The following is a 22,516-nucleotide window of genomic DNA, read 5'->3' on the forward strand; positions in this document are numbered from 1 at the left end:
AAAGGATAACAAAATTATATACAGAAATATTCCTAAAGACTTTGGCCATCACCAATCCACTGGCAATAGAGTACAATTGGAAAAAAATCAACATCATAGTAACTCTCCCCAGTAGAAAACCAAACACTGAATTCCCAAATAAGAACCTCATCCCGGCTATCAAACAGAGAGGTTTAGGCTGTTTTGCTGTACTGCGAGGAGCGACGCTAAATGGTTTAATGAGGAAGGGAAAGAAAGAATGGAATTCTTTTTGTAATTTATTAGATTTTAGGCATGTTGTTCCAAATAATGAAAAAAACCCATCTCAGGAAAAACATTGTCCCCATCATTCTGGATAATAGACCTCATACCTCTATTATCTGTATCAGGAGCGTAACTAGATATTTGAAGGCCCCATAGCAAAAGTTTGTAAGGGCCTCATGTACCCAATGGTGAAAAATGTATATAACACATGTAACTTTGGCAAGGAAAATGGACCCCTTGCACCTATGGTAGTTATGCCCATGATCTGTATTGTTTAACTAGCGATTAATTTTTTCATAGGATATACTCCACTACAGTTCTGTGATAAGAGAACTAGCGTTCTCGCTAGGCTGTTTCAGTGGGGTGCTGCACCCTGCCCTATTTCAAAAGGGCAGAAAGCACCCTGCCCTCCAGCGTGGCGCCCCGCTGAAACAGCCTGCAGGTTCTGTTCTCTCCCGCGGGTGGGGGAAAATGGCGGTGCAGTGGTCACAGTTGGTGAATTGATGCCGGGCGCATGCAATCCATTCACAGTGACCACAGCGCTTGGGAGCTGCCCGGCATGTCCGTCATAAAGACACACACAATTTTCATTGGACACGCCCCCTTTTTTGGGTGCAGACTCTTAGGGGTAAATTTACTAAGAATCGACATGTTAATCACGGGTGCGTTTGGCCATTTTTACCACTCGCAAATTTACTAAAGGCAAACTCGAGTGAGAAATCATGAAACTCTCTGTAAAACAGGGGTGAAAACACAAATGTAAATATATACATCATCGGCCAAACGCGCAGGTACATCCCATAGACAGGAATACAACACAGCAATTTACCAAGAATCGGGATTATAATCACGGGTGTAATTTTAGCAAACTCTGTCCTAAATAGAAGTTTTAAATAGACTACCTCCTGAACTGCTTGTTTTGCAGAAACATACATAGATCAGTGTGATCAGTGTATGTTTCTGCCTGTAAATAATCAAAATAGGGTTAAATGTTAAATTTAAAAACGTGAGGTGCCCCCCCAAAAGCATAACTCGCCCAGGGCTCCAGGAGCCAGTCCTGGTTCTAAAAATAGGGGGGTCAAAATGCGTAGGGTTCCCACGTATTTTATGAACCAGCACTGGGCTCTGTAAGCAGGCCCGGGTTTAAAGAATATAGGGAAAATGGCATGCGGTTCCCCATATTTTTTAAACCAGCACTGGACTCAAACTGACCGGAGTGTAATGCAACAGCCAGGGGTGCCTTTCACTGGGTCACCGCGGCCAAAGCATTTACACCCCAAACTAGTCAGCACAGGCCGGGGATCCCAGGGGATGTGAGGACCCCCCCAATAATGGGGTCCCACCTCTCCTAAGCACCTCAGGCCTGGGCTGAAGCCCGGGGCTCTTCCCTGCACCCCTGGCCGGTGGGTGCAGGGGTAATAGTGTTAATAATAGTATACTATTGTTTTTTACAGGTATATACTATTGTTTTTTATAGGGCCTAGGAGGATGTTAGGGTTAGGCACTAGGGAGAGGGGGTTAGGTTTAGGGTGTGGGGAGTGGGAGGTTAGGTTCGGGTACTGGGGAGGGAGGGTTAGGGTAGGGGTAGGGTTAGGATACCTACCGAGAGGTGTCGGTATGCTAAGCTCGTTGGGATGCCGGTGTCAGGATTTTGACCGTCGGGATCCCATGCGATATGGCATCCCGTACCCATCCTGATCTAAATGAAGGTAGCAATATACCTGTGTATTTGTATACCATTATTATTTCTAAATATTGCTGTATTACCTTTTCAGCAAAAACTTTGGGGTCCATCTGTTGCACCTTTTGAATGGCTTTATGCATCATGCCTTCCCTGTAAACATTGACACTGTCATGGTCAACAGCCCCCGACGAGCTAGAAGCCACCAATACAACTGCACTATTTTCCGCTCGGGCACGGCCGCGGGCCTAGTAATTGCAAAAAGGAGAGAATAGGTTATAATGCTAAAATACATTCATGTATAATTACAGTAGGAAATGCCATAAATAGAGGGTACTGCCAGTGGCGTATCTATAATGGGTGCAGGGTGTGCAATGCGAGCAGGCCCATGGGTCAAGTGGGGGTTCCATTGCGAGAGAGATTAGCCAGTGTGCCTGTGCGGCACTAATTATAAAGACCCCTCTGGAAAGATGGTGATGCCAGTAACAGGTATGGCGATGCATGATGCACACGAGCTCCACCATCTCTTAAGCCCTTGGGCATTACTACTGCAGATTCAGAACATATACTTAATTTTAAAAACATGTGTATTTAGTGTTGAATAAGGCTGATTGCATTTTATATGTAATAATCTGGACCATTTGCCAAGACAGGGCCAACTTATTCATAGATGTGGTGTTACAAATAAGAAACAATGGATCATAATATATATAAATATATAGATGGCACGACATATATGTATGCAAAGCATTTATGAGACAAACAAATTGAGAGTATCGGCAAAGCACTAGGGTAAAAGCAAAGGTTCCAGTCCCAAATACATTATAATTCAATTAAGCAAATTTTAGACTTAAATATATAGGTGGGTAAATGTGCTAATATCATCGACTGTTGGTCGTGGTCCTTCTTTGCTGCCGAATCAACTGAGATGCAGAGTGACTGGTCTTCACCAGGGACCTAAAGTTGCAGCCTCCTAAGTTTGCTGAAATGTCAAAACAGGCCAAAAGGCCAGGGCTATGATCTTAAAGTAACAGTGAAAGGTAAGCCAAATCAGTAATGGAGTAGCAGGTAAACATACAGCAGGCACAGGGAAATTCTAAGGCAAAGTCAGGTTAATAACCAGGAGTTCATAAAGTAAAGCAGGCAATTGAATATGGAGATACCTTGAAAAACAGGCGAAAAGTACAAATCGAAGAAAACTTTTCTCCAAACGGCACTTTTCGTGGCTAATTGAATACGGCCCCAAGACGTAATTCTTTCAAATTAATCACCAGTACCTTCTGACAATCAGGTCCTTGCTTTTTAGGATACCAGGATGGGCTATAATCTTGGAGTTATGATAATGATAAGAGCTTGAGTGACAGGATGACATCTACAAAGGATTTGCTAGCAAGGATAGCTGTATGTGGACACATGTGTAAATATCCAGAGTTTTTAAAATTGGAAGAAAAAAAAGGCGTGGCCCACTCCTCAAAAGAACAACCAGCAGCAGGCTTTGGAGACCAAGTACTGGTTGTGCTAAATGCAGGGGACAAACGGCAGAGGGGTATTAAGCGCAACCAGCACTGGGCTCTGAACTGGTCCTGGTTCTGGAAATACAGGGGAAAAAATACGTAGGGTTCCCCTGTAAATTCCAGAACCATCATTGGACTGTTTCTAGCAGGGGGTAATGCCACAGCTAGGGAAACCCTTTCACCGGGACCCCAAAGCATTACACCTGACCCCCCTAATGTGCCACACACCCATACAAATTAACTATTTTCTACAAAAGGGGACATCCGCAATCAGTCAATGAAAACCGGACAAATAGTGCTACTGATTATCATCATTATTGCAACTTACCTGCCAGATGCATAATAGACATCTGCATCCAGGTCTACCCGAGTTGTAATTAGGGAAACAACCAATTACTGTATATGACCTATGCATGGCAGACCTGCCCCTACCCCAGTTCCACCACTCTAAGTTCAAGGAGCCATATATGTAAGCAGGGCCGCCATCAGGGGGGGGCTGCTGGGCCCGGAAGGCAGCAGAGTTGATAAGCGCCAGTGGCATATTGTAGGAGGTGCCGCAAGCCAATCAGGAGCCGCCACTGCAACGGCCGGCTTCAAATGCAAAATAGTACTGTTACCGGGCCCCTCTATCTGGGAGAGTGTTAGCGGCAGCAGCGTGCTTGAAGCAGAAGCCGCAGTCTGCAACCGCCAGCCAGCTGGGAGAAGGCAGCCTGCCGAGAAGACAACAGCCAGGGGAGAGGGAGGAAGAGCAGCAGCAGCGGGAGAGATAGCAAAAGGAGGAAGAATAAGTCTGCATCCGCTGCTGCGCGATGGTGAAGACCTAAGGGACAGGAGATGGTGCGGGGGATCCAACTTCCTTTCCAGCTTTCCAGTGGTACAGACAGTCCAGGTACAGTGCCTTCTGCTTTCCCACCCTCACCCTGCTTTCCCACCCTCACCCTGCTCTCCCACTCTCACCCTGCTCTCCCACCCTCACCCTGCTCTCCCACTCTCACCCTGCTCTCCCACTCTCACCCTGCTCTCCCACTCTCACCCTGCTCTCCCACCTGATCTCCCACATTCACCCCTCTCTTCCACCCTCTCTCCCACCCTGCATTCCCACCCTCACCCCATCCCACACCCTCACCCTGCTCTATCACCATCACTTCTACTGTATATTATAGATTGACATGTTAACACCCACCCCCACAGCCTAAACTTTGATATATTTTTTGTAACTGGTTTACGCACATTACCACAGCAATGCCCCCTCCCCCCCACCCACCCAAGTGGGGGCCCGGCTTATTTTGTGAGTCCCGGGCCCAACAATCTCTGATGGCAGCCCTGCATGTAAGATACAACAAAATCTGCATACAGAGATCTACGTAGGCATGTTTGGTGCACATGCAGTACAGAAGCTAAAAACTCTACGTGACCTCTATTATATATAAATTCAGAACAGTCAACATTAACATACCTGTACCATTGCTATTTCATTGGTGATCAAGCCATACAGGATAACAATGTTACATTCCTTAATATCCAAACCTTCTTCAGCCACACTAGTTGCAATTAGTAGGTTAAGTTCTCCAGTGCTAAATTTGTGAATCACTTTCTTTTGTTCATTCTAAAATAAAACAATGACATTTTGTGTTATACCTACACTGTAACAGAAAGTACAAAGCTAACACATTATTTTGGCTTTCCATTCTGTGAAAACAATCTCTCACCAACAGCAGACGTTTGCACAAATAGTTACATTTCTCAGCAACTTTGAATATATCTATTTATCTGGAATGCGGTTAGAATACTGAAGTTTTTTTACTTTATACACACAGATCTCTTTCTGCCTTTGTTACTGATTTAATTTTAAATGTACCTGAGTCATGGACTTAAAATCACTGCTGCTCCCTGCCCCGATAAGATAATGTGCACGGATGCCCACTTCTTTGAATTTCTCATTGTCAATGATCCACTGACACAGAGCAACTGCACTCTGTCGAGTCTTTGTGAATATAATTCCTCTGGCTTTGCAATTCCTGGTGAATTCTTCCATTATGGCTCTTCTCAGTTTTACAAGTTTCTCATTCTCATAGTCTTCGTTTGCAGCCAGTCGCGTCAGTTCTTTCCTGTGATCTGCATGTATAAACAGTTTATGCTTAGTATTTGTTCTATATATTTACTACAATGTCCAAAATCATGAATATACTTGTTTCTGAATTTTCTGGTCTTTTACAGGCCTCAGTGATATCACAGGTTCATGGTGAACTAAACTCACATTCTCAGAGTATTGTTCCAGCTCACAAAATGGCTGCCTCTACTGTGTATAGGACAAAAAGTGAATTTAAAGCTAGATAGTCACATGTTCTATTGAGCGGCACACCAAACACGCCTGTCATTTGCTTTGTTTGTTTATCTCTGTATTTTTTATCGAAGCTATTCTTAGAACCTTTCAATAAACTATGCTTTTACATAAAAAACCTATATACTGTATACACACTCATCAGCCATAACATTAAAACCACCTCACTAATACTGTGAAGGTCCCTCTTGTGCTGTCAAAACAGCTCTGACCCACCGAGGCATGTACTCCATAAGACCTCTGAAGGTGTCCTGTGATATCTGGCACCAAGACATTAGCAGCAGATTCTTAAAGTCCCATAAGTTGCCATGGCACTAATTTGTTTTTTTCCAGTACATTCCACAGATGCTTGAGTGGATTGAGATCTGGGGAATTTGGAGGCCAAGACAACTCCTTGTACTCTTTGTCATGTTCCCCATTATCCTGCTGAAAGAAGCCACTGCCATCAAGGATTACCATTTCCATAAAGGGCTGTACTTGGTCTGAAACAATGTTTAGGGAGGTGGTACGTGTCAACATTACATTCACATGGCATTGACCCTAGATTGACCCTAGATTTTTCAGCAGAACATTGCACAGAGCATCACACTGCCTCAGCCAGCTTGCCTTCTCACCATAGTGCATCCCTGTGCCATCTCTTACCCAGGTAAACGATGTACACACACCTGGCCGTCCACATAATGTAAAAGAAGATGTGATTCATCAGACCATGCCACCTTCTTCCACTGCACAATGGTCCAGTCCTGATCCTCACGTACCCATGTTTTCGGTGGTGGACCCATAAGCAGAAAGCAGCGGGGTACTGTGTGTTCTGACACCTTTTTATCATAGCAACGTGTGCTACAGTAGATCTTCTGTCGGATAGGACCAGACAGGCTAGCCTTCACTTCCCGTATGCATCAATGAGCCTAGGGCACCCATGACCCTGTCACTGGTTCTCCGGTTGTTCTTCCTTGGACCACTTTTGGTAGGTACTAATAACCTCTGCATACCGGTATCACCCCATAAGACCTGCAGAGTTGGAAATGCTCAGACCCAGTAGTCTTGCCATCACAATTCGGGCAATTTCAAAGTCGCTCAGATCCTAACACTTGCCCATTTTTCCTGGATCAAACACATTAACTTCAAGAACTGAGTGTTCACTTGTTACCTAATATACCCCACCCATCGACATGTGCCACTGTAAGGAGATAATCACCTCAAATGTCAGTGGTTTTAGTGTTATGGCTGATGGATAGATATAGATATATATATATATACATATATACATATACACACACACGATAGATGAAAATCTGTGGAGGGAGTTGAAAGTCCATGTTGCCTGGCGACAGCCCCAAAACATGACACATCTAGAGAAGTTCTGCATTGAAGAGTGGGCCAAAATACCAGCGTTAAACTTTTTGATTGTCCAAATATTTATTTTCCGCAAGAATATACAAATAAATTGTTTAAAAATCATACAATGTGATTTCCAGAATTTTTTGTTCTGATTCTGCCTCTCACAATTTAAGTGTACCTATGATGGAAATTACAGACCTCTCTCATCTATTAAAGTGCAACAACTTGCACAATCGGTGGCTGTCCAAATACTTTTTTGCCCATATATATTATATATATATACACATACAACATACATACATACATACACACACACACACACACACACATATATGTACACTAGCATAATATAAATAATATAAGTAAGTTGGGGGTAACAGTTTAAGAGTAGCAATTGACGGGTAGACACTGAGGTGCAGGTTTGGGTGGCTCTGTTCTTTTTTAAACAATAATGCCTCATCACTAGGTTAGTGGACTCAAGCCATACATCAAGCAAATTTCTGAGGACCTCAAAAAAAAAGTGTTATTGATGCTCATCAGGCTGGAAAAGGATAACAAAATTATATACAGAAATATTCCTAAAGATTTTGTCCATCACCAATCCACTGGCAATAGCGTACAATTGGAGAAAATTCAACATCATAGTAACTCTCCCCAGTAGAAAACCAAACACTGAATTCCCAAATAAGAACCTCATCCCGGCTTTAGGCTGTTTTTCTGTACTGCGAGGAGCGACGCTAAATGGTTTAATGAGGAAGGGAAAGAAAGAATGGAATTCTTTTTGTAATTTATTATATTTTAGGCATGTTGTTCCAAATAATGAAAAAAACCCATCTCAGGAAAAACATTGTCCCCATCATTCTGGATAATAGACCTCATACCTCTATCAGGGGCATAACTAGATATTTGAAGGCCCCATAGCAAAAGTTTGTAAGGGCCTCATGTACCCAATGGTGAAAAATGTATATAACACATGTAACTTTGGCAAGGAAAATGGACCCCATAGCAGCTGCACCCCTTGCACCTATGGTAGTTATGCCCATGATCTGTATTGTTTAACTAGCGATTAATTTTTTCATAGGATTTACTCCAGCTACAGTTCTGTGATAAGAGAACTAGCGTTCCCGCTAGGCTGTTTCAGTGGGGTGCCGCACCCTGCCCTATTTCAATAGGGCAGAAAGCACCCTGCCCTCCAGCGCGGCGCCCCGCTGAAACAGCCCGCAGGTTCTGTTCCCTCCCGCGGATGGGGAAAGTGGCGGTGCAGTGGTCACAGTTGGTGAATTGATGCAGGGCACATGCATCCAGCATCCATTCACAGTGATCGCAGCGCTTGGGAGCTCCCCGGCATATCCGTCATAAAGACACACACACACCCTTTTCATTGGACACGCCCCCTTTTTTGGGTGGGCGGGCGCAGAAATTCCCTTTCTCTAGGTCAGACACCCTGCCCAGCTCCGAACCTAGGCCCTCATTCAGAGCCGTACGCTCTGAGCAGAGCGCACGCTCTAAATGAGGGGCGGCCTCCATAACTATGGAGCGTCCTCCTGGACGCTCGTATAGCTGTGGGTCACCACCTACAGCCTATACGAGCGTGCAGTTTGATGGCCGCGATGGTCTTGACCATCGCGACCATTGAAACTGCGAGCCGGAGCCTGCGGTTGAGGTTTTCAACCGCAAGGCCCGGAGTGATTTTGGCTCTATCAGAGCCAAAATCACTCCCACTGACATCACTAGTGATGTCAGTGGGCCGGCTTCTGACGGGAGGCGTTCCCTTAGGAACGCCCCCGTAAGGGAGGCACGCCCCCGGCACGCCCACCAAAGGGGGCGTGCTGTCAATCAACATCGACAGCACGCCCCCTTTGATCAGACACAAAGAGCGAAGGAAAGTCCTTCGCTCGTCGCGTCTGGCGCATGCGGACGACGGAGCTCCCTCCGTCGTGCGCATGCTCAGTGCAGAACATCGACCCACTTGCGAGCGGACAGCCGCTCGCGAGTGGGTCTGAATCAGGGCCCTAGAGTGAACACTGAGAACCCTGTCCATTTCCCTGAAATCCATCTGGAATTTACAAACTCTCACACTGGGCAGTACATATCTTACCAGTGGGCTAATAACATTCTAAGGAATACATCTGATTTAATGCCATTGTTAGGCAGATGGGATATAATAGGTATTTATTCTTACCATAAAATAATTTGATGAGAAACGTGTCAGTCTCGTCGATTTTTACAGGCTCTTCTGACTCTTTAAGCAGGATGGTCTTCTTCTTTTCTTCGGTGTAGAATTTTTGTAGGTGAGCTAATGCATCATTCATACGGATTGTGTCATTGATTTGCAGAGCATCGTTATACTTCTTCAGGTGCTGCGCACATACATGCTGTTTGCGGTTCCCTTCCTTGGCAGCTGTGTACAACATTTACATTGAAAAATTATTAACCTTGCACTTAATTTGGCATAATTTTCAGAACTGTCACTTCGTCTAGTAGCAGCAACTGTTAGTGCATATTTGCATCTTTTTAAAAAATTTGAAAAAAAATATTTATTTTTGAGTTCAAAAAGTCTCACAGTGTACAAAAATATATACAAGTCAATATCCTAACCAAAATCAGATAAAAACACAATGCAGAGCCCTTGATATTAACATATACAACCAGAACTTCAGCACAAAAAAGACATATACAGTACTTAAAACGTTTTCCAGGAAGAGGAAGGGAAGATGAGACAAAGGAAGGATGGGGAAGGAAAGCAGAGCCGTAACTAGACTGTTTGGTGCCCTGTACCAAAAAGAGCATTGGCGCCCCACTTATTTTTCAAAGGGACATAATGCACCCAAAAAAGGGCCATGGCTTCATGGGGAAGGGCCAGGGAAGAATAGGAGAGGCCAGGAGATGCTGGGGATGACATAAGATGAAGCTACAAGCGAGAATGATAATAAACAGAAATTTGACAGGCCCAAACAGCGCCCCCTGACCTGTGGTGCCCTGTGCGATGGCACCGGCCGCACTACCCTAGCTACGGCCCTGAAGGAAAGTGCAGGATTTGGGGAGAACAAGGAGACGCAATGGTAGATCAGATGACTGTAAAAAAATATATATAACAGTCACAAAAGAAAAAGAAGATTGGAACAGGGCTAAACAAATTTACATTTGATTCCTAGGGACTAGGGCTTATTATGAGGGAGAAGACTTTAACTCCATCCAACTAAACCAAGTTGCTACAAAATCTGAGTGCTTCTTTAGAGTTGAGTAAGAATTATCCACCATATTCATATAGAAGTCCAAGTGCTGACACCATTCCCATATCGAAGGGGCTACCATTGAACGCCAGTGTATTGGGACAACGTTCTAGCTGCATTATTTAACTGCTTGAGGAGGGATTGTTTATACTGGGATATAGGTGTGTCTGTGTACAAAAGGAACCAAAACTCCAGTCCCATCGGGACCTGATAACCCAGAATCTCAGAAGATATTGTTATAATTTGAGACCAAAAGGGAGAAATTAGGGGGCAGTCCCACCGTATGTGTATAAGAGTGCCTCTATCTTTGCCACATCTCCAGCAAAGAGGACTAACAGAAGGGAAGAACTTATGCAACATAACCCGGACACCTGTACCATCTTGTCAGGAGCTTATATTGAGTTTCGAGTACTTCTAAGCTAGAAGAGCATACAGATGTAATATGAAAGGCCTTTTCCATATGTATACCCCTATGTGTAAGGTCTCCATCCTGCTGCACCAAGTGGTGGGTTAGTAGGAAAATGGCCAGATATAAAGATTTCATAAATACCTGAAATAACATGAGTGGGGTCTGAGGAGTGAGAGCACAGGGTCTCAAATGCAGTAAGATCTGATGCATTGAGAGATCCCCCCCTGAGAAGAGGCGAAGTGGCGGACCTGAAAATAAAACCAGTAATCCCGTGCTGGGATACCTGCAGAGGTACATAGTTCCGAGAATGATATAAACACCCCATTGGAGACCAGTTGTTTCAGTCTAGTAATACCTGTCTCCCTTCACATAGACACTGACCGGCCCAAAATCCCAGGCGGAAAGAGAGAGTTATTCAAAATAGATGTAAGTGGAGATACTACTGAGGAAATTCCCGGCCTAAGGCGTAGTTTTCTCCACAGTAATAAACTTAGGCCAACTGTGAGGTGATCTGAGTTTATAATTTTAAAGCACCCCGGTATATTGCTCAAGCAAAGAGTAACAGAAGAGAATTCTATGTCTACCCATTGTTTCTAAACCAGTCTAGAATCCTGTGTAAGACTGTGGCTTGATAATAAGCTGAAATCATGGGTAGTTGCTGGCCATCCTGCATTTTTCATCTAAAAAGATGAATATGCTTAAAATTGGGCATCCGTCCACCCCAGACAAAGTTACGGATACCTGTCTGCGCCTCTGAGAGAAAGCTGGGTGGGAAGTTTCAGGGATATGACCTGGAAGGGGATGGGTATGGGATGCCGGCAGTCGGGATCTTGGCTGTCAGAATCCCGACACCAGCATCCTGACAGGGCTAGCATAGCGACACTTGTTGTTCGGTATGCTAACCCTCCCCCTCTCCCTAACCCTAACTCTTTGATGCCTAGCCCTAACCTCCCCCCTAGTGCCTGAACCTAACCTCCCCCTTCCCGCACTCTATATATAACCCTCCCCCTTAGTGTTTAATCCTAACCCTCATCGTAGTGCCTAACCCCTTAACCTAACCCTTCCCTCCACCCCTCTACTTATCTTCGGTATCTCGGCGGTGGAGATGCCGGCGTCGGTATTGTGAGTGGCGTCGAGATCCCAGTGCCGGTAATATCAGCGCTGGCATCGCGGCCACCGGGATATTGACTATGTCCCCCTGGAAGACCTCTTCAGGAGCCTAGGGAGTATGTTCATTTTAACTATGTTTATGGGTCCCAGCCAAGAAAAATTTTGTGTAAATCATTGTGTCAGTTCTTGCTGTATTTTATTCAAGAGAGGGATATGGTTTAGGGCAGGGATGGGGAAGCTCAGGTATAAGAAATTATTTGGTCTGGCCCAGATTGAAAGGTATGTTGTCTCCCAACTGGTTAGATAGTCATTCCCCAAAATATTTACATTTAGAAACCCAGCACAGGGGCAAGGCTACTCTGGAGTATCGGGAGTAGCACCACGTAATGGTAGTATAGAGGATTTATCCCAATTGGTGGTAAAGCCCGAGAATCTACCAAACTCCTTCATTACTCTAAGGATCACTGGCATAGCCAACTTATATAGTGTCTAAGAAATAGCAATAAGTCATCTGCATAAAGAGCCACCATATCCACTCTATTTCCTAGTCGGAGCCTCAGAATATCAGGGCGGGCCCTAAGGATACATGCCAGTGGTTCGATTACCTTGGCAAACAAAGTAGAGGACAGAGGGCATCCCTGTCTGGTGCCCCGAGACAGTGAAAATGAGGGGGAAATGAACCCATTAACCTAAATTCTAGCGCTATGTTTATCATATAGGAGTTGCATCCATTTTAGGAAAACAGGTTCCACTCTCATACAGCACATGACCTCCCGCAGGAAGGACCACTCCACTGAATCAAAGGCTTTTGCTGGATCTAAAGAAACTATAACAGAGCAGGGTTCACCACCGTGAGAAGCCTGTAGATGGGTATAGAGACACCTAGGGGTATATTTACTAAAGTGAGAGTTTTTAGCAGTGGAGATGTTGCCCATAGCAACAAATCAGATTCTACTTAACATTTAATTAGTATCTTCTAGAGATAATAGCTAGAATCTGATTGGTTGATATGGGCAACATCTCCACTTCTAAAAACAATCACTTTAGTAAATATACCCCCTAATGTTTATCGAGATGAACTTACCCAGTCTGATCCGTTTGCACTATTGAGGTAATAACTTTATTAAGTCTCATAGACCAAATTTTCACCAGAATCTTTGCATCTGTAGGGATTAGCGAGATTGGCCTATAAGCATCTGGGAGTTTGGGGTCTTTCCCAGGCTTCGGCAAAACAATAATAATCGCCTCACACATAGATGATGTGAAGATACCTTCCACATATAAATCATTAAACAATGTAAGCAGTCTGGGAATAAATACCCCAGTATGTTTTTTATATAGTTCAATAAGAAATACCATCACTACCTGGGGCCTTACCACCTGGGAAAGATTTAACAGCGGCTTCAACCTCATCCAGGGAGAATGGGGCATCAGGAAAGGCTTTGGCATCATGGGTCAATGTTGGCAATCCATTAGCAGAAAGCTAAAACTGCAGCTCGGCCATGGAGCAGGACAACTGCAAACTATAAATATCTTTATAATATACAAGAAAGGTGTCAGCTATATCTGGAGTTGCCATAGCTATACTACCATCAGCATGTGTAAGCTCTGCAACAGTCACAGAAGGGTGATCTGTTTGTATCAAACGTGCCAAGAAACTACCAGTCTTATCAGCATGTGTGTAATGTATATGCGAATTGTACAATAGACAATGCATGTTCCTATCAGACAAATGATCCGTCCAAGCGGATTGGGCAGCCAACCAGTGTAACCTAGACAAAGCTAACTTATCCCTCAAATAAATGAGTTCCAAGCGACGACACTCAGACTCTAACTCAGTCTCTTTTTTCCTATAAAATATCAATTCAACAAGCTGGAACAAAGTCCTTAAAAGAATCCCATACAACTGTCGCAGAGGCAGAATGAACATTATCAGCAAAGTACCCATCCCACTTGACCTCTAACTCGGAGCTCGTCCTCATTTGAATGAGCCAAGAGAGATGTAACATACAAAATGTTTGACCCCTAGGACTATCCATCTCCAAGCACATTAGAAGGGGGGAATGATCTGACACCCCTCTAGCCTTATAGGTAATACTACGGAGTTTAGGGAGTAAACTGGACGAGATCAGTGCCAAATGATAGGTGGAGGAGAAGCAATAAAATTGTTGTACACCTGGATACCTAACCCTCCAAGCATCTACCCAACCAAGACTATCAATGAAGTTACCAACCTATCTCCCCCCACCCACGGAGAGGAAGCCTTCCGCCACTTACCCACATGAGGATCTAAGAGATTGTTAAAATCTCCTAAGCATATAACGGGTGCTAGGAGAATGTGCCACAAATTCAGCAGCACATTTCAAAACCTCATATGAGAAGGGGGAGGTCTATACACAGCTAAAATATATAGAGGCATGGAGTGGACCTTGCAATCTAGAAATACATATCTACCATATGGATCCGTTTTAACTGTATTTAACACAAAGGAAACAGATTTTAAAATGAGGACAGAGACCTCTCTGGATAATGATGTGGGCAAGGCATGATATGCCAATCCCACCCATGGCCGCTGGAGAGAAAGGAGCCTAGTACCTACTAAATGGGTCTCAGTTAAACAAATAATGTCAGAATTATATTGTTTAAGCAGTTTTAACACCAAGGAGTGTTTGACTTTGTTGTTCACTCTGGGGACATTCTTCGTAAGTATATTTAATTGGGACATACAGAAAAGAAGGAAATAATATCTCGGATCCCAGACCCTCCACCCTCCGATTCAGCACACAGTATCAATTGGAAACACAACCAGGTGCAGCAATAAAGAAGCGAAACAAAAACAGGAAAAAAAAAATCTAAGAAATAAAACACTAGTTCCAAACCACTAAAACCACCCCGATCCCACCCCCAACATTGGCATACCTAGACTCCTAGCACAAAACTAAAAACGAACTCACTGTATCATAGTTATAAACAACAAATAGCCAATACCGTAAAAGAAGGCAATGAATATAGAAACCACCATTGCAACCCCGGCAACAGCTACCCAATGTAAATAACACTTAACATAAAACAATATGAAATGTATATCAAATATATCAAACATGTCAGTTAAAGAATATGCAGCTCAGCAGAATATAAACCTGCACCCCAAATAGGCACAATGGAAAAATGCAGTATAGAATAAGGAAAGGATTTCAGTTATGAGCCATTTGCCGTCCACCAGGAGCATACCGGTCCAGCCAGGCAGCCGTCTAACGCAGGGTAGCGAAGAATCTGGATTCCCCATTCGCCAGAGCTTAGATGGATGGGAGTAATTGGGCACTATCCTTTTGAACTTCCATAGTGAAATCAGGGAAGGTAGAAATATTCACTCCCTTTCTAACTAGAGGGCTTTTAGTATGTCCAAGACGTAGCACCACATCCCTGTGCTTATGGTGAAAGAACCTAGCAATATAGGTACAAGGAGGAGAGCCAGGTGGAAAAGGGTGAGTTGGTACACGATGTGCACTTTCTACTGCGAACTGTAAGGAGAGTCTCTGCTTTAGAATTCAGTTAGCCATGTTTTCAAGAATGTTTAAGGAGAGGACCCCTCCTCCCTTTCAGGAAGCCCCACAAAACTGGACATTGTTTTGGTGCAACCCGCCTTTCACATCCAGTAATTTGTTCTGCATATGGGCAGACTATAGACTATACTAGAGGCATCAACCCCTAATGAAGATATAGGCAGGGGGTAGGGCAAAAAGGGAAGATGGCCGCCAGGTCAAATAGGCTACACCCCCCGCAAGCGCTTGTCGGGATAGAAGGGGGAGAGCAGGACACCACAGTTGCTAATATACCAGAGGTTGACGTGTTATGAATAACCTGGATCAGGACAATATAGCTACAGGATATCGTTTAAAACAGCTGGATAGATACATTTGATTGACCTAAGTGCAAGTGGCCAGATCTATGCCCCAGTTGATCAAACATATGTATTGAAATTGCAAAGATATATATGTGGCACTAGAGCTGAATGGCAAGACCTTATGCGCATAATTAGTGTGGTTGAGTGATGACCACGCATAAGGTCATATTGGACATTATTTTTACACCTTTTCGCAAGTCCTAAATAACATCTGATCTATTCCAAACACATGTTGAACAAGATCAGTGACTGCTTCAGGCGCACACAAATAACAGCATATTTGGCGCCTATGCAGTAGTTTGGCTACAATTGAGCTTAATTGTGTCAAAGATAGACATAGTACACCTCTCCGAGCCAACAAGCCCAAGTCAGTCATCCTCTCTGGCTCACTGCAAGGCTCAACTCCTTACTCTTGGCTTTAGCATCACTGTGAATTATCTACTCAACAGTCAAGTAACACATAGTGGCTCAGTAGAGTGACTAAAACTAGGGTGGTCTGCAACATGTAGTTCTCCATCTCAGAGGTAATCAAATAGTTGCTAGGAATGAAGCCTACTGATCTCCCACCTCTCCGCCTTTAATCTAGCCTTAATTCTGCTGCCCAACTCATTTTACTCACTCAATGATTCCCCTCTGCTGCTCCACTGTGCCAATCATTCCGCTGGCTCCCTGTGCCATTTAGAACAATATTCAAACTCCTCTCACTGATCTACAAAGCCTTCAGCCAGTCTTCTCCTCCCTACATTTCCAGCCTCATCTCCCCCCCCACCACACTTCCTCCCACCCAATTACTGTCACCTCTCCCACTCCCGGATTGACACCTCCCATCCCTGGCTACAGAATGTCTCTTCTCCTGTGCTGCTCCTACACTGGAATGCCCTTACATGCTCTATCTCTATCAGACACTCTCCCAGCCTTCCAACGTGCCATCAAAACTCATCTCTCCATCAAACCTACCACCCTTCCTCCAGCCTCTGCAATCCCCAAATGTGCTCCCCTCCCCCTTTGTGTCCACCCTCTAGGATGTAAGCTCTTGTGAGAAGGGTTCTCTCTACATCTGTGGGACCTATGTAATTATGAAATCTAATAATTATTGTTTTATATATATATATATATATATATATATATATATATATAAATAAAATTGTGAACTGGTCTATCTAATTTTGCTATATGTTCCACCTACAATGTATGGAGCTAGGGAACCCTTGTGGCACATTATTATTAATAAATATGAGTGAATGTAATTGGGACAAATGCTCTTATTTTTCCGCAGCAGATTATTTTACCTGTATTTTCTTTCTGAACCACCCACTGTTCATATGACTGTGATCCATGCTCAGATGTTGGATTTAAATCACTAAACTTTTCAATATTCAGCATCAGATCTTTAAGTTTATCCCCAAATGGATCCTGAAAGAAAAAAAAAATAAGTATCAAAAATATATACGCAGGTGAGCCTGCTGCTTAACACTTTAGATTTGATTTAATGATATGTGCTGCCAACTTACTTCTTGTTCTGATAAGCACCCAAGACTACACTTTCTGATTGGAGGCTGAAGCTTTGTATGACTATCAACTGACGGTCCTGATATAGGAAATGCCTAACCAGAGCAGGAGGTAGTGGTTCCCTAGCTGTTACTGTGCACATACAGAAGGACATGGTTATCAAGAAGCAGAGAACAATACTGTAAGTTGCCTAAGCATGTTAGTGGAAATGATCACTGCAAATTGACTACAGACATTGATAATTGCTCACTAAGGGTCAATGCAGATTTGAAAGCAAGATGATCCTAATTGCTCTCGTATTGCATGCACAAAACTAAAAAAGCATTGAACCAGGTTGGTGATTACTATTTTATTCCTGTAAGCCTGGTTTTTAACTACAGTCCTTAAATAATGTCATGTTTTCTTTATCCAAGGGGAAAGGAATCTGTATATGGTGCACATATATTAAAATATAACTAGCGGCACAACATATATGCGTTAGGGAAGAATGATTTATATAGTGTCTGTTGAGTACTGACATCAGTGATACGTCATGCATGAATACTGAGTCACTGATATGGTATCATTATAACTAATTAAACACATCGATATCTTAGTTGATATTTATCTATTAAGAGAATATTCACTGCCTACTTCATTCATCTAAACAAAGTGAAAGACACATGATCTATGCTATACTAATTATCTAGCAATATACTGACTATCTAGCAATAATATGAGCTGACATAATATAATCTCCATATGATTTAACCAGAATTGTACTCCTATGAGATCGTATGAAATGCAAATATATATATATATATATATATATATATATATATATTTAATATATGGTATCTGATCACCTAAGATCACATTACTATCTTATCATCACAAAATTATATGAATTGCAACTGTATGTATATTGTATATTAAATAATTGATGTGCTATTGATGTAGATTATTGTATAAATAATTACCCGATACACAAATCTCAAATACATACATCACACATTGATATACTATTATCAAATAATCCAATGAGTAAAGAGCGGTGTGATTATCTATATAGTGGGGAATGTAAGAACTGAGATAACTGTAGTAGAGGTAAATGTATCCTTTCTATACAGACAGTGAACTACTGTTTCAATATAAGAGACACATAGTTGCCTTAATTATGGACAATACTGTCAACTAGCTGGAGTCAATCTGAGATATGCTTTGAGAATAGCAGCTATAAACGTGTATGATCTTATCAGTATATAGAATTACAATAAAACCAGATATCAATATTAATTTAAAATTTATTTTTATTTTATTTTAATCACCAAAATTATTTTCATATTGTACACATTTCTTTCTATATTTTTAACCAAATATTTCGCTTTTTTTTTTTGTATTATTTTTAGATTGGAGGATAGAGGAAGAGGGAAAAGTATCTGCACACTAATAGTAGATTACATGACCCCTATATATTCAAAATCCCAATGGTTAATTGGATATTGGGGGTGCAGCCCTATTCAACTAAGTTGGATCATACAATGGACTTTTGTATTATTTGCCTAATTTTAAATAACATAATAAAGGTTATATTTTAATATACAGTATGTGCACCATAACAAGAGATATGGTAAGAACTTACCTTTGTTATCTCTGTTTCTACGAAGTCCATAGGGTCCACAGGGTTGACCTTGGGGTATAGCTGGATCTGGATCCACGGGCACCACGCAGTTAAAGCTTTGCTGCTCCCAGGATGCACTTGGGTCCGTCCTCCTCTATACCCCGCCCCGGCCACAGGCACCTCAGTTGGTAAGCAGCTAAGGCCGGAGGAGGAGACTAAACAGAGAGAAGGAAGACTGGAACACACAAGAAACCATACTCACAGAAATGGGAGATGGAAAACCGGTGACCAGCCACACAGCCCATTTGAAGCCAGGTGCGTCAGGGCGGGCGCCCTGTGGACCCTATGGACTTCGTAGAAACAGAGATAACAAAGGTAAGTTCTTACCATATCTCTTGTTTTCTACTTCAGGGTCCATAGGGGGTCCACAGGGTTGACCTTGGGGATGTCCCAAAGCAGTTCAACTAAGGGCGGGGACGCTCCTGTGCTGAAAGGAGTACCCGGCGCCCAAAGGATGCATCCTGAGAGGCGAAGGTGTCAAACGCATAAAACCTCAAAAACGTCTGAATTGAAGACCAAGTAGCCGCCTTACACAGCTGAACAGCGGAGGCGCCACGTCTAGCAGCCCAAGAGGGACCCACAGAACGAGTGGAATGAGCCTTAACAGAGGCTGGCACAGGTAAACCCTCCTGCGCATAAGCCTCACAAATAACTGAACGAAGCCAACGGGCTATCGTTTGCTTGTTGGCAGGCCAACCCCTCTTGTGAAAACCAAAGAGGACAAACAAAGAATCCGACTTCCTAACCGAAGCAGTCCGGTCCACATAGATTCTAAGTGCCCGGACCACATCCAAGGAAGCCTCACCAGCCGAAAGATCAGGTGACTGAAAAGCTGGCACAACAAGTTCCTGATTAATGTGGAACTTTGAAACCACTTTGGGCAAAAACTCAGGACGCGTGCGGAGCACTGCCCTGTCCTGGTGAAAAATCAGAAAAGGAGGGCGACAGGAAAGCGCCCCCAATTCTGAAACCCTCCTGGCCGAAGCAATTGCCAGGAGAAAAATGGTCTTAAACGTCAGCCACTTGAGCTCCACCGACTCAAGCGGCTCAAAAGGAGGACCCTGCAAGACCCTCAGTACCACCGTCAAGTCCCACGGAGCCACCGGAGGCACGAAGGGAGGCTGGATCCTGAGAATACCTTGGAAAAAGGTGTAAACATCTGGCAGTGTAGCAATCCGTCGCTGAAACCACACGGACAAAGCAGACACATGAACCTTCAGAGAGGCCAGGCGTAAGCCGAGGTCCAAACCCGATTGAAGAAATTCCAAGATTCTGGAAACCCGGAACACCTGCGGATCATAGTTTCTGGATTCACACCATTGAAAATAAGTGCGCCACACCCTGTGGTAAATCCGCGCGGAGGCAGGCTTGCGTGCCCTAAGCATGGTATCAATCACTGAACTGGAGAATCCCCTAGACCTCAAGACGGCTGTCTCAAGAGCCACGCCGTCAAAGACAGCCGACCCAGATCCGGGTAAAGGCAGGGCCCCTGAGACAACAGGTCCCGACGCTGAGGAAGAAGGTACGGAGCGTCGATGGAGAGGCACCTCAGATCGGAGTACCAAGGACGTCTGGGCCACGCCGGAGCCACCAGCACGAGCGCGCCGCCGTCCTGCTTGAATTTCCGCAGAACCCGAGGAAGTAAGGATATCGGAGGAAACAGATACGCCAGGTGAAACGTCCATTTCACCGACAGAGCGTCTACCAGACAGGCGCCTGCGTCTCTTGTCCTTGACCCGTAAACAGGCAACTTGTGATTGTGACGGGAGGCCATCAAGTCCAGCTCCGGCAGCCCCCACCTGTCCACGAGTAGCTGAAACACCTCTGGGTGAAGCGACCATTCCCCGGGATGCACATCGTGACGGCTGAGGAAGTCCGCCTCCCAATTGAGGACTCCGGGAATGAAGACTGCCGAGATCGCTGGAACGTGACATTCCGCCCAAGCAAGAATGCGAGACACCTCCGACATTGCTGCCCGACTGCGAGTTCCCCCTTGGTGGTTGATGTACGCCACCGTGGTGGCGTTGTCGGACTGCACCTGAACCGCCCTTCCGTGAAGAGCGGGGCCGGACGACTGCAGGGCCCTGTACACAGCCCGCAGTTCCAGGATGTTGATGGGGAGAAGTGCTTCTTCCACGGACCAACGACCCTGAAGCGATAATGAGCCGGTCACTGCCCCCCAACCCCGAAGACTGGCATCCGTCGTGAGCAGGACCCAGTCCGGGATCCAAAAGGGGCGCCCCTCGACCAGATGCACCGTCTGAAGCCACCAAGCCAAAGACTGCTGAACCTCCGCGGACAACACCAGCATCTGAGAGCGGATCCGGTGAGGTAACCCGTTCCATTCCGATAGAATCAGCCCCTGCAGGGGCCGGGAATGGAACTGGGCAAATTCCACCATGTCGAATGTCGACACCATGGACCCCAGAACTCTCATAGCTGAATGGACCGACAGGCGGCAACTGCTCAGGCAACTGTGTATCCGCAGCTGCAGGGAGGAGACCTTCTCTGGAGTCAGGAAAATCCGCTGCTGACGAGAATCCAGCAGGGCTCCCAAATGAACCATCCGCTGTGATGGAATCAGGGAGGACTTCTTCCAGTTTATCAACCACCCGTGTGCTTGAAGACAAGCAATGGTCAGGTGGAGATGTCGAAGAAGCACCTCCGGGGAGCTCGCCAGCAGCAGAAGATCGTCCAGGTACGGCAACAGACGTAGACCCTGACCCCGAAGGTGAGCAGCCATAACCGCCATCACCTTGGTGAACACCCTCGGAGCCGTGGAAAGGCCAAAAGGCAACGCCCGAAATTGGTAGTGATGGTTCAGGATAGCAAACCTCAGATACCGCTGATGTGCCGGTGCTATGGGCACATGGAGATAGGCGTCCTGGATATCGAGGGAGACCATATAATCCCCGGGTTCCATCGCCAGAATGATGGAACGTAACGTTTCCATCCTGAACCTGGGAACTCTGAGGTATCTGTTCAGAGACTTCAAATTCAGGATAGGGCGATGAGAACCATTGGGTTTCTGTACCAGAAACAGAGTAGAATAGTACCCCGTCCCGCGCTGAGACTGCGGAACGGGAACAATGACCCCTGCTTGTAGCAAGGATTCTATAGCTACCTGAATCTGACCAGCTTTGGTCTTGTCCAGAGAAGGACTCGTACAGAAAAACTGGTGGGGCGGCCTGAACCGAAAAGACAGGGCGTACCCCTGAGAGACTACTTCTCGAACCCAGGCATCCGTGGTGGTATTGTGCCAACACTGGGCGAATTGGAGAAGTCGGCCTCCCACTCTGGGGTCCCCCAGAGAGAGGCCCGTCCCATCAGGCAGCAGGCTTATCCTCCTGCTTGGAAGAAGGGCGCCGAGCACTCCATGCCTGCTTCTTGGGCTTGGGTGCGGCCTTGGTCGCCGAATGTCTCGGGAAGGACTGGCCCTTGGCCTTACCCTGAACCCGAAAGGACCGAATGGCAGAGCTCCTCACTTTAGCCGGCGCAGAGGCTGAAGGGAGAAAAGCCGACTTGGACTTAGCCAAAGTATCCACTATTCTGTCCAAATCCGGACCAAATA

At 44.8% G+C, this 22,516-nt stretch overlaps 1 protein-coding gene across 1 annotated transcript in view; it reads right to left on the minus strand.

Moving 5' to 3' along the window:
• Positions 1–22,516, minus strand: part of IFIH1 (interferon induced with helicase C domain 1) — a 76,089-nt gene that overhangs the window by 9,975 nt on the left and 43,598 nt on the right. Inside the window, exons 11-15 of the mRNA XM_088474889.1 lie at positions 17,066–17,189; positions 9,303–9,521; positions 5,297–5,553; positions 4,895–5,044; positions 2,011–2,172 (exon numbers count right to left, since the gene is read on the minus strand). Coding sequence (XP_088331015.1) covers positions 2,011–2,172; positions 4,895–5,044; positions 5,297–5,553; positions 9,303–9,521; positions 17,066–17,189 — 912 coding nt within the window. The remainder of the gene's footprint in view (positions 1–2,010; positions 2,173–4,894; positions 5,045–5,296; positions 5,554–9,302; positions 9,522–17,065; positions 17,190–22,516) is intronic.

Source organism: Taudactylus pleione, unplaced genomic scaffold (assembly GCF_031769625.1).
Source record: "Taudactylus pleione unplaced genomic scaffold, aTauple2 ptg000156l, whole genome shotgun sequence".
NCBI classification, from domain to species: domain Eukaryota; kingdom Metazoa; phylum Chordata; class Amphibia; order Anura; family Myobatrachidae; genus Taudactylus; species Taudactylus pleione.